Below are 17965 nucleotides of genomic sequence, written 5' to 3'. Positions count from 1 at the left end.
TAATGCCAACACCTAAAGCATTTATTTGGATATCTTTAAACTTTTTACATATGATACATTCCAAATTTTACAAGTTGTCCACAGATATTAAAGTTATAGCCAATTTATTAAACAGATGATTTTCCCTGATATGGAAAGCATGTTATATAAACATTTCTAACATAAACACAAAACATGCGGAACAAATCATAAAACTGACATGATTTGTTAGGTAGGAAAGACCAACTAGCTTAACACCAGAAAATAAAACAATGTGTGTGTTGCTATTTCATGAAATTCATCCTCTCCTAGGCTCTCGGATATTCTCAGAGAATGAAATCCAGAGACAGCCTCTGCTAACTCCAGGTTTCTGTGAAGTCGGGCCGGAAAGCTGGAGTATTGCTATGATGTGGTGAAAATGTTTATAATCCACTTATATAGAGAGAAACCTGATCTTATTATTTTAAATTTAAGCTTGGTGAACACATGAAAAAAAGCCAAAAGAAGCTTACCTTAAAAGCTAAAGAAACTGGATGTGACAGAGGCCAAAATAAACATTATGCCACCTACAGCCTAAACAACCAGATCTTATGTATGAAGGCCAGAAAAAGGGGGAGAGCCACCTTTTTCAAATGTGAATTTTCTTCCTACTGGTCCTCCTCTCAGCTGGGTGTCAGTCCCAAGCAAGAATGGTGACTGTCATCCTCCTCTCGAGTGGGGAAAGTTCCTTCACACACTACCTTGGAGGGGGATGTGGCTTCTATATCCTCACTTATTTTAGCCTCGGGTCTAGATTTCTGACCTTCCTGCTTTACTGTGGAGCATGCCTAGCTGGTAGCTGAGTGGAACAAAACCTGTAGATGTAATTCAGAGAAAACTGATTGAAAGAGTCACTTGCATTGGTTATAAAATCTAAGAGCCTCTAATTACTCATTTGTTCCTTAGTCCCATCTTAGGCTCAGAATTTATTCCTCACTAAGTCTTCACTCTGCATGTATTCAAGCTCTCAGAAGTCATATATCAAATGGTAGTAGCTGTGTGGTACATAATAATTATAAGCTATTTTGTAAGTGGCTATTGTTCTAGGAAGGCACCTCAGTAAAAACAATGTTCAAAAAGAATCAAAAGCCTGGGTGCATAGAGCATCCCAGCAATGCACTAAGTGAGCCAGCAAGGAAGCAGCAGTTTCTGTTCCAGGAAATGCTGGCTGGGTGGGAGTGGGTTCTCACCTTTTTTGGTGTTTGACTTTAGATGATATACTCTGCCAATTTAGCCTTAGAAATAACAAGAGAAAAGTACTGTCTGAAACATTAGGATATTCGAAAAGAACATGGTTAGGAAATTAGAATACTCTTTTAGAATATCCTGCTACTATGACTTCAGCTTGGCGAACATCTGAAAGAAAGCCAAAGCAGCTTACCTTAAAATCTAAAGGAACTGGATGTGACAGAGGCCAAAATAAACATTAACTATGCCAACCACAGCCCAAACAACCAGATCTTATGAATGAAGGCCTCTCATCTAGGCATTAGGATATTCTAAAAGAATATCCTATTTTTTAAATCCACATTATCCTAATTTTTCTTACTAATTCTAGAAGAATATCCTAATTTTTTAGACTGTCCTAAGTTTTTGGAAAGCCCTTTGAGGTTTTTTTTTTTTTTTTCCTCAAAGCCAAAAGTCTTGCCATAAAAAAAAAAAAAAGAAAAGAAAAAAAAAATTCAACAGCCCTGAAAAATCAGCCAGCACACTAGGAAGCCACTTCTCCCCACAGGCTGCTTCTGCATGAGTGTTCCCCAGCTCTCACAGTCAATGGAGAGATGGGAGCACTGCCTTGAAAATCAACCACTATGCTCCTAGGGGTTAGGGTCCTGTCCGCAGAGGGGACACCAACCCAGTCCCAGAGTTGAGTCACTGAGAGGAACCAGGAAGTACGACCCTAGAGACTTTGCTTCCTGCCTCTGTTGAATCAGCTTCAGACCCACAGTTCACCATTATCAGTAACGTGAAATATCACAGAATGGCTGGGACTACGCAGTCAGATGCCCATAAAGGGGCTGGGATCCAATCTAGGAAGAGAAGCTCCTCGCTCGATCTTAAAACCCGAGACGTTATGTTTGCGGGGCACAGTAAACAGTGCAAGAAAATCTGCTGATGGAAGATGATTTTCATCAGTCCTCAGAGCTAGAAACTATAAAACTGTGAAGGAAAGTTTAAATAAAGAGTTTATTTCCAAATTCGGCAGAACTTTTTTTTGTTTTTTGACAGAGTCTCGTTCTGTCGCCCAGGCTGGAGTGCAGTGTCGCAACCTTGGCTCACTGCAACCTCTGCCTCCCGGGTTCAAGGGATTCTCCGGCCTCAGGCTCCTGCGTAGCTGGGATTACAGGCACACACCCCCACGCCCAGTTTATTTTTGTATTTTTACTAGAGACGGGGTTTCACCATGTTGGTCAGGCTGGTCTCGAACTCCTGACACCTCGTGATCCGCCCGCCTTGGCCTCCCAAAGGGCTGGGATTACAGGTGTGAGCCTCTACGCCCGGCCAGACCTTCTTTCTTAAAAAGCCAACTGGGTTAAAAAAAATTCCAAGATTGTGTTTTTTGGTGGTGCAATAATTATAAATGTTGCCAGTCAATGCCAGCCAGTGTCTGATTGGCTTCCTGTGCGCGTCCAATTTCCTCGGTGACACTGTGTTGGTGCCAGAGCTTCTGAATCTTCTTGAATCGCTCGTTGCATAAATGTAAAGGATTTCCCCGTCTAGAAAGAAGACACATGTCAGTCAGAATGTGTTCTGTTTATCCATCTATTATAACCCAACCCTTCCTGATTTAGGGAAGGTTACAAGTTCTTGGTTTTAGACTCCCTGCAAAATTTTGGTCTGGCAGGCGACTGTGGCTATGAACAAAAATATCAGCTCTGACCGTTTGCCAAGAACAGGTAAAAGGGAGTAAGTGCTGAAAAGAGGAGGGAAAGGTACACAAACCATACTTACCCAGAGTGAGTAAGGGAATAGAGGGTTGTGGGGAATGAGGAGGGTCTGGGTTGAGCGGCAAAAATTACCAATATTTGTCCATTTTGTTGGTAACATGTAAAAAGGAAAGGGCATAGAGGAGAGGGCAAAAGAAGAATTATACAAATACAAATGTTACTCATTGATTTTGCTAAGAGTGCAAAGGAAAGGAAAGGAAAGGAAAGAAGAAACATTTCTCAGATGCAATCTTTCAGCCACAAAGTCTCAGTGAAGCAATCAAATGTGAATAACTTCCAGGTCCAATTTAAACACAAGTACAAGCTTTGGTGGGTTCCTGCCTGGGACCAGGGCCCTGAGCGCACCTCTGCTCCTGGTTCTGAGCACAGCCATCCTCTCACTCACTAACAGGGCTCTCCTCCTCCTAACAGCCCACACCGAGAACAGTGGGAGACACCAGCACTGGGTGGCACATGGGCATAGCCTTGCAGTCCAGCGCCTGGGGCAGCTCATCTGCTTACCTTGCTTGGGTTTCTGGGCCTTCAACATCTGCTACTCAAGGCCGGACATGCATATCTATGGAGGTTAAAACTTATACCTCCTTTAGACAAAAGAGATGGTCTAAAAGAAGTTCTTTAGTAGTACTTGAGGGAATTGTTGCTAGCTTACAATATACAAAAGCTACCAGAGCAGAAGTAACTTAGCCTCAAATATTGTTATATTCTTCCATATGTTTTAAATCTTTGTCCCCCAGATTTTAATGTAAGAAGCACATTTGTTAGCGATTCAGATTTTCTCAGACATTGGGCCTCCCCTATACAAGGCCACACAAGTCAGAGTGGGCCATCCCTGGAGTGCTCTGAGCTGGGATAAAAAGTTGGCAATTCAAACCAGTTCCTTGGAGTGATAAATGGAGTAAGGTTGCACTCTGTCCTGTTCTCTTCCCTTACTTAACCTGATGTTCCTTGTGGCATTCTGAAGGCCAGGAAAAGAACACCAAACCAGGCAGCAGGGCACCCTCCTTGAAGACTCCACAGGTAACACAACCACCTCTTCCAGAACCACCTCAGCCCTCCGCCCTCAGGATGTCACCACGTACTGAAGGGCTTTGCAGGCCTTGAATCAGCTAACTCAGGATGGGTCCTTACCTGAGTCCCTGGTCGGTCTCCCCATAGTCATCAAGGTAAGGAGGAGAATAAAAACAGCCTTTGGTTTTGCCAGCTAAAAATAGCACCTGACATTCCCGTACTCTGTAGAGAGATCATTCATACATTACAGAGTTACACATTAGTAACCAATGTCTGTATTCAGTTCCAAACAGAATGAAGTCTTACAGAACTGATACCTTAACCACTATATAAAAGTTATCCATTAAAAAATTGTGGGCAAATTAGGAATTAGGTTGAATTGAGACACATTTTTGTGTCCCCTGATCCCTTTGAGAGACTTGCCTGTTTCTGGCGTTAATAGTTCAGCTCAATTAAACAAATATTGATTGAGGATCTACTACGTATAAGAACTTGTCAGGGTACTGGGGTGATGACTAAAATACAGATACGATCAATGCTCCAGAGGAGCTCACGCTCATGTCATGTCACTACTTCAAACCCTGAAATGGCTTCCACTTCCCCAGAGATGTCACCAGCACACAGCAGGCCCCCAGATTCTTTCCCTTGTGCACAACACTCCAGTGACACGAGCCTCCTTGCCTTGAGCAGGCAGGCACAGGCACATTTCTACCCCAGCAACTGTGTACTAGCCCCTCCCTGCCTGGAATGCTCTCCCACTTCTTTAGGTCTTTACTCAGAAGTCATGCTCTTCCCTGATCTACTAAAATTAAATCTCACATTTAGCTCCACAGCCGCCATTTCATATTCCCCTCCCGGCTTTATTTTTCTCCTTAGCCTATACTACTATCTACCTAAAGTCTTGTCAGTCTTGCTTATCTTCTCTCTCATTAGAAAATGAGCTCCATCCATGAGGGCAGAGACCTTTGTCTGCACTGTGGACGACTGCATTCTCAATGCCTAGTACATAGCAGTCACTAATCACAAGCTGACATGCAGAACTGTGATAATATATATGAATGGAGGTAAAATCCAAAAGCCATGAAGACATAATAGATAAAATAATTCTGACTGGATTGGACAGAAAATCAGGGAAGTTTCATGTTGGAGGGAGACATGAAGAAACTGGAACAGAACCGTTGCCTGGGGTGGGGGGCAGAGGAATGGGAATGATAATAAAAGAACCAACACAGAGTTGGCAAGGGCCAAATGTGAGATTTGAGGAGACGAGTATCTCCATATTTCTCCAATAAATCAAACACAGAAGAGTGGTCTCAAAATTCGTGGCAATATAGTAGTTTCTTGTGACACTTCAACAGTCAGATACTGAGGCAGACCCAAAGCTAAAAAGCCCCCTGCAGGTCCTTACCTCAAGAAGATGCCCACTCCAGAGCCGCAGGAGTAGGTGTGAGCTGTGCAGGCTCCTACATCCTCCCCTTCCAGTTCAGTCTGGCAGCAGTAACTCTGGGAGCACAGCAGTGATCCACACACAAGGCACAGAGTTGGGGCTCTGCTCTTATCACCACCTGATTTGGGGCACCTTTAAGGGACAAAAAACCCATGAGTCATTGCTCTAAAGAGTGGCTAAAGAGCTAGTGATGAAAAAAACAGCCCAGAAAAGAATTCTGCAGTGTCAAGTAGAGCCAAAGAGGCGTATATCCTATAGTCTATGCCAATTTATTCCTAGAATAGGGAACAGGACACCCTGCACATATACACAAAGACCACGTGCTGGGAACAGTCAAAGAATCAACAACTGGAGAAAAAAATAAAATCATCAATAGAAGAAAAAGATAAATGGTGCCACTGTCATACAATAAAATACTATAGAGCAGTGAAAAATCAATAAAGTTAGACATGTCAACACAGACAAATCTTAGAAACAATGCTGAATGAATGCAAAATCGGTTGGGTGCCATGGCTCGCACCTACAATCCCAGTCCTTTGGGAGGTCAAGGCATGTCAGGAGTTCAAGGCTAGCCTGACCAATATGGTGACACCCCTTCTCTACTAAAATTAGCCAGGCATGGTGGTGTGCACCTGTAGTCCCAGCTACTTGGACAGCTGAGATAGGAGAATCGCTTGAACCTGGGAGGCAGAGGTTGCTGTGATCCAAGATCACACCACCGCACTCTAGCCTGGGCAACAAGAAAAACTCCATCTCAGAAAAAAACAAAAACAAAAAAACAAAAACATGCAGAATAATAATAGATGCTGCTTCGGAATAGAAACCTATGTAGTTAATGTATAGGAATGGACTGCTTAATATTCCATTTAGAATAATAGGTATCTTCAGGGGGAGGGGGAAGAGACAACAAAGAAGATACAGCTGGGGGGCTTCAACTGTCTAGGTAATGTTTAAGTTCTTACATTGTTACATTCTTGTTTTTTTCTTGAGACAAGGTCTCCCTGTCACCCAGGCTGGAGTGCAGTGGCACCATCATGGCTAACTGCAGCCTCCACCTCCTGGGCTCAAGTGATCCTCCCACCTCCGCCTCCCATATTATATTCTTCTTCATGCTGCTTGTATGTTAAATATTCAATACTGTATTAAACATTACTCCTGGGTGCAGTGGCTTACGCCTGTAATCCCAGCACTCTGGAAGGTGACGGTGAGTTTGAGACCAGCCTGGCCAACATGGTGAAATCCTGTCTCTACTAAAAATACAAAAATTAGCTGAGCATTGTGGTGTGTGCCTGTAAGCCCAGCTACTCAGAAGGCTGAGGTAGGAGAATCACTAAAATCTGGGAGGTGGAGGTTGCAGTGAGCGAAGATTGCACTACTGCACTCCATCCCTGGGCGACAGAGCAAGCCTTGGTCTCAAAAAACAAAACAAAACAAAATTACTAAGGGATGTTATTATTTTAAGCACAAATTATTATGTAGATAAACATTCATGAATCAAATTTGCTTCTCTTCCTCCCATTCCATGACTTATTCTGAAACATAATGAAATGATGCTTTTATAAGTTACACAGTACAGAGTACTACAGATGTTATTCTTTCTTTTTTTTTTTTTGAGATGGAGTTTTGCTCTTTGATCTTGTCACCCAGGCTGGAGTGCAATAGCTCGATCTTGGCTCACTGCAACCACTGCTTCCTGGATTCAAATGATTCTCCTGCCTCAGTCTCCTGAGTGGCTGTAATTACAGGTGCCCACTACCACGTCTGGCTAATTTTGTATTTTTAGAAAAGATGCGGTTTCACCATGTTGGCCAGGCTGGTCTCAAACTCCTGACCTCAGGTGATCCACCCACCTTGGCTTCCCAAAGTGCTGGGATTACAGGTATGAGCCACCAAGCCTGGCCAAGTTTCTTTTTTTTCCCCCCTTTTTCTCCTTCCCCTCCTCTCATAAAGTACTATGATGTTATGATTTTTCTACCCAAACAAAACAAAGAACAACAACAAAATCCTTCAAATGCTTGGCAGAGATGTGTTTCCAGTGGCAGGGAATGTTCAATGCTAATAGCAAAACTTACGAGAAATTGGATGCTTGATTAATGAGGCTGCTGTAATCCTCTGGAAGGTTTATTAATTTGTTAGATTCTCTTGGATATCTGAAAACAAGGGAAAAATTAAAAAACGCTCCATTAATTTAGGTCATATTATATTATGAGGCACTTCATGTGCACACACCTGCCTAGACCGGGTAACACAGTGGGGCCTTTCACTACTTTATCTACTGCCAAGATGAGAAATGGAGTTAAACTGAAGGGTGGATTATTTTAGACAGTAATTCTTAATCACATCAAAATCACTTGGGGGAATTTTGAAGGGATAGACACGCTAGGGCTCCAACTTTAGAGAAATTACAATTCAGTAGGTAGTGGCCTGAGTATTTTTTTAAAAGTTCCCAAGGTTATTCTGATGTATACTTCTGGTTGAGGATTATTGTTCCATTTATTAAGAGTTTTCTGAGGTCAGGGTGGAATCACATGAAATTGGTGATATTCAACCATTTCTGACTTATAAAAATGGACATTTCATGTGGTCCAACTAGAAACTTAGGGTGTTATTTCTGGATGTGTAAAAGTAACAAATAGGACAGATCATCTCCTCTAGTCTTCTGACTTTTATGGGTGATGTATTTTTACCAGAACCAGGAGATAGAGGTTGAGTATCCATTATCCAAAGTGCTTTGGGTTTTGAATCTTGTTGGAGTTTGGAATATGTGCATTACTTTTATTTGGATTCTGTAGTAAAGCACGCTGTACCATATCATAACAGATGCATCTCAATTGTTAATCCAGGTTGAGTATCTCTAATCTTAAAACCTGCAATCTGAAATGCTCCAGAATTGAAAATATTTTTTTTTTTTTTAAAGATGGGGTTTCACCATGATGGCCAGGCTGGCCTTGAGCCTCAGGTGATCTGCCCACCTCGGCCTCCCAAAGTGCTTGGATTATAGGCGTGAGCCACAGCGCCCGGCTGGAAACTTTTTGAGTGCCAACATGGAGCTCAAAGGAATGCTCATGGGAACATTCTGAATTTCAGATATTTGGATTAGAGATGCTTGACCTGTATAACAACAGTTGAGACACATTCTGCTAGGATCTGGTAGAGCATACTTTACTACAGAATCAGAATAGAATTAATGTAAAAAGAAATGAAGAAGAAACAATGATTAAGAAGTGACTGGCCATGATGTGACTGACAGTTACTGAAGGTGAGTGACAAGCATGTGGAGCCTCATTATTTCACTCTTCATACTTCTGGAGAGCTTTCCCATAATGAAAGATAGAAAAAAAAAAATAGAGCTAAGAGAAACCTAGGTGATGCTTTATAGTTTCTTAGAGCAAATATTCCAAAATATAATAACTTGGTTATTTGCTTCTTCTGCCAAGAATAATGTAGTATATTTATGTTCATAGTTCTGACTTTCACAGACTCTCATCATTAGATTAAGAAAAAAATGCTGGGCACGGTGGCTCATGCCTGTAACCCCAGCACTTTGGGAGGCCGAGGCGGGTGGATCACGAGGTTAAGAGATCGAGACCATCCTGGTCAATATGGTGAAACCCCGTCTCTACTAAAAATACAAAAAATTAGCTGGGCATGGTGGCGCGTGTCTGTAATCCCAGCTACTCAGGAGGCTGAGGCAGGAGAATTGCCTGAACCCAGGAGGCGGAGGTTGCGGTGAGCCGAGATCACGCCATTGCAGTCCAGCCTGGGTAACAAGAGCGAAACTCTGTCTTAAAAAAAAAAATACATGTGTGTGAGTGTGTGTGTGTATGTGCAAGATATCTTAAACTTTTGGAATCACTGAAGGCTTGAGAAGTCAGTTACTGAAGGAATACAGCATTTATGTCCTGATTCCACCCTTTCTCCCACCCCATCAAGTTTTTGAGGATCTTTAACTTACCTTATAGCATCTCTTTCACCTTCTAGATATCTTTTAACTTCACTGTTATGACACCAACTTTAATGTAAACAGAGGGGGAAAAACACAACACACTTTTACTTTTAAAGGGTTAGAACTAGAATTTTTTCCCCTCCGTGGCCAATAAGAGGAAAATAATATTCTTAACATATTTACTTCATCAAAAGAAACCTGGAGAAATACTATTTTGACTACAACCTTTAAAATCAGGAGAATATTTTCTAAAAGTAAGAATGCTTAATATATTAAAATTTGTAGCTATAAACATCATTATCTTACTAATTTGGATACTCTAGAAAAACTAGTCTATATTAATCTATATTAATGCCAAGTTAACATTATCGGGAGCTAGAACATTCATATTAAAAATAAAACTTTTTTGGCCAGTTGCTCACACCTGTAATCCTTGCACTTTGGGAGGCTGAGGCAGGAAGATTAAAGATTACCTGGGCCCAGGAGTTCGAGACCAGCCTGGGCAACATGGCAAAAGCCCTTCTCTACAAAAAATACAAAAACTAGCTGGGTGTGGTGGCACGTGCCTGTAGTTCCCAGCTACTTGGGAAGCTGAGGTGGGAGGACTGCTTGAGCCCAGGAGGATTAGCTGTGACTGTGCCACTGCACTCAAGCCTGGGTGACAAAGATGACACATGTGGAAAAATACATGTAACATTAAAATGACCATGTTATCTACTTGCAAGTCGAATGTTCTGTAGCACTAAGTACATTCATATTGTGCAACCAGCACCACTATTCATTTCCAGAACTGCTTCATCTTTCTCAACTGAAACTCGGTACTCATTAAATGTGAAATTCCTTCTCCCAGTCCCTGGCTGCCACCATCTTTCTTTCTGTTTGTAGGAATCTGACTGCTCTAGGTACCTCACTGAAGTGGAATCATACAGTATGTATCCTTTTGTGACTCGCTTATTTCACTTAGCACACATCCTCAAGGTTCATCCATGTTGTAGCATGTATAAGAATTTACTTTTCTGAGACAGTCTTGCTCTGTCACTCAGGCTGGAGTGCAGTGGTGCAATCTTGGCTCACTGCAACCTCCACCTCCCAGGTTCAAGCAATTCTCCTGCCCCAGCCTCTTGAGTAGCTGGGACTACAGGCATGTGCCACCACACCTGACCTACTTTTAAGGCTAAATAATATTCCATTATGTGTATGTTCACACGCCACATTTTTTGCTTCCATTCATCTGTTGATGGACATCTGGGTTGTTTACACCTTTCTGCTACTGTGAATAATGCTGCTGAAAATGTGGGTGTATAATAATGTGGGTCTGAATTCCTGCTTTCAGTTATTTTGTAATCTGTGCCTAAAAGGTGGAATTACTGGATCATAAGGTAATTTTATGTTTATCTTTTTGAGGAACTGTCATGCTGTTTTCCATAGTGGCTCTATCATTTTCCATAACCCATGCACAAAGATACCAATTTTTCCATATCCTTGTTAACACTCGTTATTTTCTTTATTTAAAAAAAATAATGGCCCATCTAATGGGTGTGAAGTGGTATCTTACTGTGATTTCTGCTGTGACTAGTGATGTTGAGCATCTCTTCATGTGCTTTTTTGGCTATTAGCTTATCTTCTTTGGAGAAATACCTATTCGAGTCCTTTGCCTATTTTTTAATCTTTTGTTGTTGTTGTCAAGTTGTAGGAATTATGGATACATATAGTCTGGATTTTTTTTTTTTGATACAGGTCTTGATCTGTCATCCAGGCTATAGTGGAGTGGCACACAGCTCATTGTAGCCTCGAAATCCAGGGCTCAAATGATCCTCCCACTTCAGTCTCCTGACAGGTGCACATCACCATGCCTGGCTAATTTTTGAATTTTTTGTAGAGGTGGGGTTCTTGCCATGTTACCCACGCTGGTCTTGAACTGCTGGGCTCAAGTGATTCTTCCACCTCTGCCTCCCAAAGTGCTGGGATTACAGGGGTGAGCCACTGTGCCTAGCCTATTCTGGATATCAGTCCCTTATATATATGGTTTGCAAATATTTTCCCCCATTTTGTGGACAAAACAGCCATATATTTAACTCAGTCACTAACTTGACATGATTGACAGGCCAATTTCTGTAGACTTCACAGTTTTCTCAAACATAAAGTTGAGGGTACTGGACTAGCTAGCATTAAGTGTTTTCTCAGCTTTAAAAATCTATGAAAAGCTGAGTGTGATGGCATGTGTCTGTAGTCCCAGCTACTCAGGAGGGAGGCTGAGGAGGGAAGACTATCTCAGCCCAGGAGTTCAAAGGCAGGAAAAAAATGGCAAAACTCTATCTTTTAAAAACAAAAAACCTATGGAAGAAAGTCCTTAACAAGTAAGTTCATGTAAGGAAATAAACATTTCTACCACTATTCCCCTTCCATGGATATTTGTTTATGCTATTCACTAGCTTGGCCAAAATTTTACTGAAAAGCCAGATCCTTAGCTAAAAAGGGCCTACTCATAGGCCAGGTGCAGTGGCTCACGTCTGTAATCCCAGCACTTTGGGAGGCTGAGGTGGGTGGATCATTTGAGGTCAAGACCAGCCTGACCAACATGGTAAAACCACATCTCTACTAAAAATACAAAAAAAAAATTAGCCAGGTGTGGTGATGTATGCCTGCAATCCTAGCTACTCAGGAAGCTGAGGCAGGAGGATTGCTTGAACCCAGGAGACGGAGGTTGGAGGTTGCACTGAGCCGAGATTGCACCACTGCACTCCAGCCTGGGTGACAGAGCAAGACTCTGTCTTAAAAAAAAAAACAAAAAACAAAAAAAACTTACTTATTACAGCTTGAGTTATTTGTGTTGAATTCTATCAGAGTCACTATTTGAGAATTTTGCTACGAATGTGATAACTAAAGTTTGGTTCCATAGAACTATTTAATACAATGAAGAAAAGTGTATAATCATTACCTTTCAATCAGTGAATTCATGATCTCACTATTTTCTTGAAAAAGGCAAATGAGGTTGCTTGGTAGGGAAAGATAGTTACATAAATGTTCAAAATGGCTTGTTCCAGGAACTGCAAATGAAGAACAAAAGAGTGCATATAACAACTAAGAGCATGTTCCTCATGAGAGTTAAGCAACAGCAGAGCTTAAAAAAAAAGGATGAAAGAATTCAAATCTGCCATGTACATAACCTGTAGGAAGTTAACAGAATGGCATGTGGAAGGAATCCATGGAAAATGGCACAATGCATAGAGTGCAGTCAGGCGACTCCTACACCAAACTGGTCCTAATGTCTTGGTGTCTCAGCTTTATCATTTGTAAAATGGTGTGCCTGCCAATCTACTGCACAGGGTTTGTGCAGTAGATTGTGAACATTAAATGATAAAAATAATGTATGGGGGTTCTGGAAAAGGACCAAGCAAGACACAAATACCAGACAGTTTTACCATGAGACCTGGATTTAAATACCAACTCTAATCAGCACTGCAAATAATCTGGAAGACTAAACTCTTTATATGATTCCTGGGCAACTAACTGAATGGAAATGCCAGTCGACACACTTTCAGAGAACAGCACTGCATCCAGGCGCTGTATGGCCAGGGCCAGGCACCATGAGAATACAGAGATACAGTCAAGTCCACCTTTATGAAATGAATGAAAACAGAACATGGAAAACACCTATGAAAGAGCAAATCAATTCTCACATTAAAATCAGATTTATGTGCAATTAATTACAGGTATTCTAAATTTTAACACTATGCATGTTTCAAGTTAAAAATCACTTGAAATTGTCAGTTTTTCACCTTTTCAAATCTGAGAAGGCTTGTTTATGAATAATATATAATTGTATATTTTAACATCTGAAAACAAAACTAAGATCTTTTTGGAAGAAGTGCTTTGCAGGTGTAAAAACATTTACACAGAAGTTTAATAGTCATTTACTGAGATCCAAACAAAAGGAGACATATACATAAACATACGTTTTATTCTATAAATGTGTACATCACCATAGTCAATTAGCTATGCTTTGAACTTTTAGTCAATTTTCATTTTTGCAAGTGATCTTTATATTTGCTGGAGTAAAGGATTACAAACTGTCTCTACATTTTGAAAGAAAGTATAAATTACCTTGAATATCGGGTGGGGAAGGAACTCCATTTAAGTAATGAAAAAACAAAGCAGAACACTTCAGGAAAGGCATGATTCCAGCTCTGACACTCCTCCACAGATGCCAGCCCGATGGTATTTCTTTCAAGGCACTAAAAAAGAAAAAAGATGACTACTGGGAAATCTACAAGAAAAGGTCACTGTACTAATAGCATAGTGTGAAAACAGAGTTGACGGTCATTTGGAACTGATGGCACATATGTTTAAAAAGAGTGGGTTAATAAGCAAGTGGTGGCATGTTACTGTAGGATTCCAGGTATAAGTGGTGACACAGCCTCCAATGCTGTTACTAAAATTTATAAAAGTAGGGCCGGGCGCGGTGGCTCAAGCCTGTAATCCCAGCACTTTGGGAGGCTGAGGCGGGTGGATCACGAGGTCAAGAGATCGAGACCATCCTGGTCAACATGGTGAAACCCCATCTCTACTAAAAATACAAAAAATTAGCTGGGCATGGTGGTGCGTGCCTGTAATCCCAGCTACTCAGGAGGCTGAGGCAGGAGAATTGCCTGAACCCAGGAGGCGGAAGTTGCGGTGAGCTGAGATCGTGCCATTGCACTCCAGCCTGGGTAACAAGAGCAAAACTCCTTCTCAAAAAAACAAACAAACAAACAAACAACAACAAAAAAGTAATATAGTCACGTAAAGAGAAAATGTGGAAAATGAAAAGTTGTCTAGGATGGACTCAAACTACTGGGCTCAAGCAATCCTCCCACCTCAGCCTCTCGAGCAGCTGGGACTACAGGACATGCCACTGCACCCAGCTTCTATAAGCCACATTTTAAATAGATTTGTAATATTTTGGAACATATCCATCACTATCTATATCAAACTATTCACCTGCAAACACTTAGACTGCTTTCAATTCTTTGTTAATATAGATAACTTCAGAGTGTGTATCTTTTTCTTTTTGAGACAGGCTCTCACTCTGTTGTCCAGTCTGGAGTGCAGTGGTGAGACGATGACTCACTGCAGCTTTCGCTTCCCTGGGTGATCTGGCTACTTCAACTTCCTGAGAAGATGGGACTACAGGCACATGCCATCATGCCCGGCTAATTTTTGTATTTTTTGTTTCGCCATGTTGGCCAGGCTGGTCTTGAATGCCTAGGCTCAAGCAATCTGCCGGACTAAAGTCTTGAGCCATGGCGCCTGGCTGGAGTGTCCATCTTTATATGCCTATATGGTTTTTTTTTTCTGTATGCTGAATTATTTTGTTACTGTAGGTTCTCAGAAATTGGATAATTTAGTCAAAAAATGGATATTTTAATAATTCCTAACTTTATAGATTTTTTTTTTTTTTTGAGACAGCGTCTTGCTCTGTCACCCAGGCTGGAGTGCAGTGGCATAATCTTGGCTCACTGCAACCTCTGCCTCCCAGGTTCAAGTGATCCTTCTGCCTCAGCCTCCTGAGTAGCTGGGACTACAGATGCCTGCCACCACAGCCAGCTAATTTTTGTATTTTTAGTAGAGACAGAGTTTCACCATATTGACCAGGCTGGCCTCAAGCTCCTGACCTTGTGATCTACCTGCCTCAGCCTCCCAAAGTGCTGGGATTACAGGTGTGAGCCACCACACCCAGCCTACAAGTTCTTGACATACACTGTTGAAAGCTAAGCAAACCACTGAATTGCTATTTGTAGCAAATCATGACTAACCATACATGAAATTCTAATAATTTCATTTTACTCCTGCCACTACTGAATATTACCTTAAAAACAAATTATGCCAATTTAATTTGCAGTTTTAAATTCCCATTCCCAATGAGACAACATAAGTCGTAGAACAGCAACTTTCCAAAGTACATTTGATTTAGCCTCTAGTCTGTCAGATCCTCTGAGCAAATGAAGGGTTCCACAGCCAAATAAATGTGGGAAGCTCTGAATATTATCACCTTTCTCCCAGATTTCCAATTATGTTAGTATATGAATAGCTCAGACAAGTCCTGCAGATCACTCCACATCTTTTTTTAAAAATATGTCAACAGACAACAATTTCCCCGAATTAACAAACGAATTCCTTTCTTATGCTATCATCATCTAGCAACATTTAGGGAAATGTGTTATTATGTAAAGATAACTCACCTTCCCGTATACTGGTGAAGTGCTTTATACAAAGCAAGAACTGCTGATTCTTCTTCACAAGTGGGATTTTCTTGATCCATGCCATTCTCTTCTGAAAAGTAAGGAAATACTAGTACTCTGCATTTTCCAGTTAAGTGTTGTCAAAAGGACTGAAGACAGTAAGCACGCAAATATATACATAAACTCACATGTAACATGAAATGTTCCCAGAAAACACGCAAAATTTTCATCCCTCAAGTGGGAGCACAGTACTGATCTCCCTCAAACCAAACAACCAGCTGGCATGTTTTAAATAAAACCAAATAAACATACTGTCTTAAAGTATACGAAAAACAGGAATTTTGAATGCAAAACATAATTTAATGATGAACTCATGTGGGCATTAACAAATGTAAGTTAAAACAAAACTGGCAATCTAAAACATAAGATTCTAAACAATTTAATTACTATCCTACACATTACTGAACTTATAAAATTAAAAAAAAATAGAAACATTCACATTACTAGGAAATTTTAATAGGAGAAAGAAATGTTTCAAACTTTTCATATGAGGATACACAGAACAAGGTAGCCTAATTATAATTCATCTATTATTTTCATCCAAATATTTTCCTCTAATACTTTTTTTCTTAAACTCTGAAAACTCAAGGATTTCCTTCAAGAAGCTGACAAAAAGGCAAGTTACCTGTACATGAGGTAAGTAAGATCTGTATGATGTGTGCCATAGTAACCAGATGGAAAATGTGAAGGTCTCCAGTACCAAGGCTGATCCCTGAAAAATCCTGACACTGCAACGCAGGGAACGCAAGCACCAAGCCCACCTAGGCATCAAACACAGGACATCAGACAGATCGCCCTTCCTTTCACTGCTAAGCACATGTCCATCTTCTTATTTTTACTTCTGTTTTGATTTTTTTTTTTTTTTAAAGACAGACTCTCTGTTGCCCAGGTTGGAGTGCAGTGGCGCAACCTCAGTTCACTGCAACCTCCATCTCCTGGGTTCAAGTGATTCTCCTGTCTCAGCTTCCTAAGTAGCTGGGATTACAGGCATGCACCATCATGCCCAACTTTTTGGAATTTTAGTAGAGTCAGGGTTTCACCACATTGGCCAGGCTGGTCTCAAACTCCTGACCTCAGGTGATCTGCCTGTCCTGGCCTCCAAAAGTGCTAGGATTACAGGCAGGAGCTACCACACCCAGCCACATTTCCATTTTCTTACTGTGATCTCTCCTGAGTACAGCTTCTCCCTTTAAGAAATCTTTGTTCTTAACGAAAGGGTATGCATGTTAGAAAATCCAACAGGACTGGCTATGAAGACTTAAGAGTTACAGGACTCTTGGTGGGCACTATGACTTCATTAATCCAGTAGGTCCTCTATACATAGCTATTGTTAATAATAATAAAAACAATACTTGAACTCTTTCCAGGGAGTAGGCACTTGAAAAAACATGGGTTTTGGACACACAAAGATCTAGATATGAATCCTACCTCCTCCTCTTATGAACTTTTTTACACAAATGTACTCTGATCAGGCCTCAGGTTTCCTATTGGTAAGGTAGACATAATATGTTCACGTAAACAGTAGAGATGTAAGTGTGAATATATGTAAAAGCTGACAGGTACACAAATGCTGGCTTTAGCTTTGTTGGCCTCTTGCTAGCTGTATGGCAGTATAAGCGGTGGTGGTATTAGTTGCAGCAATGAGAACAGTAACAGCCAGCATTTATTAGGAATATATTGCTCTAAGTGCTTTACATGGATTAACTCATTGAGCTCTCACATAGTCATATGAAGTAGGCACTAACTAACTTAAAAGGCGCAGAATCTAAGGTCCAGAGAATAAGGAGACAGCACTTGGGGCTGCTGGGTGTGGTGGCACACTCTGTATCCTGTGCAAGGGAACCCAGTTGAGGTGGGGCTGAAATTTGGTCACCCACTATTTGGATAGCTGTGTGTCTTAGCACCAGGATGTACCTGCTCAGAAGACATACGTACCTTTCCCTGAATTACAAGGGGGTGTCTGCTGCTAAGTAGTGTGACCACAGGGCTGTATCTGCCAGATTTTCAACAAAATGTACAAAAGCACTGTATGGGCCAGCAGCAGGGCTTCTGGTTTTTTTTTTTTTGAGTCAGAGTCTCACTCTGTTGTCCAGGCTAGAGTGCAGTTGCACAATCTCTGCTCACTGCAACCTCCGCCTCCCGGATTCAAGCAATTCTTCTGACTCAGCCTGCCGAGTAGCTGGGATTACAGGTGTGCACCACCACGCCCAGCTAATTTTTTGTATTTTTTAGTAGAGATGGGGTTTTACCATGTTGGCCAGGCTGGTCTCGAACTCCTGACCTCAAGTAATCCGTCCACCTTGGCCTTGCAAAGTGT

At 41.3% G+C, this 17965-nt stretch overlaps 1 protein-coding gene across 9 annotated transcripts in view; it reads right to left on the bottom strand.

The window, feature by feature from the left end:
• UBR2 (ubiquitin protein ligase E3 component n-recognin 2) overlaps positions 1–17965 on the bottom strand; it is a 125345-nt gene continuing 107380 nt past the window's right edge. For 5 of the 9 annotated variants that reach the window (XR_013534212.1, XM_035295658.3, XM_078369180.1 and 2 more), the window contains 9 exons: positions 16274–16409; positions 15589–15679; positions 13472–13602; positions 12306–12414; positions 9377–9433; positions 7494–7571; positions 5383–5553; positions 4095–4196; positions 1–2735 (listed from right to left, as the gene is read on the bottom strand). Coding sequence is in view for 4 of the 9 variants with exons in the window: in XM_035295658.3 (XP_035151549.1) it covers positions 2594–2735; positions 4095–4196; positions 5383–5553; positions 7494–7571; positions 9377–9433; positions 12306–12414; positions 13472–13602; positions 15589–15679; positions 16274–16409 (1017 nt within the window). In the remaining 5 variants the exon portion in view is untranslated. The remainder of the gene's footprint in view (positions 2736–4094; positions 4197–5382; positions 5554–7493; positions 7572–9376; positions 9434–12305; positions 12415–13471; positions 13603–15588; positions 15680–16273; positions 16410–17965) is intronic. The other 4 variants (XR_013534213.1, XR_013534214.1, XR_013534215.1 and 1 more) reach the window with 1 other exon arrangement.

The sequence above is a fragment of the Callithrix jacchus genome, chromosome 4, assembly GCF_049354715.1.
Source record: "Callithrix jacchus isolate 240 chromosome 4, calJac240_pri, whole genome shotgun sequence".
NCBI classification, from domain to species: Eukaryota; Metazoa; Chordata; class Mammalia; order Primates; family Cebidae; genus Callithrix; species Callithrix jacchus.
The sequence above is the reverse complement of the archived record's forward strand: the minus strand, read 5'-3'. Positions and strand labels throughout refer to the sequence as shown.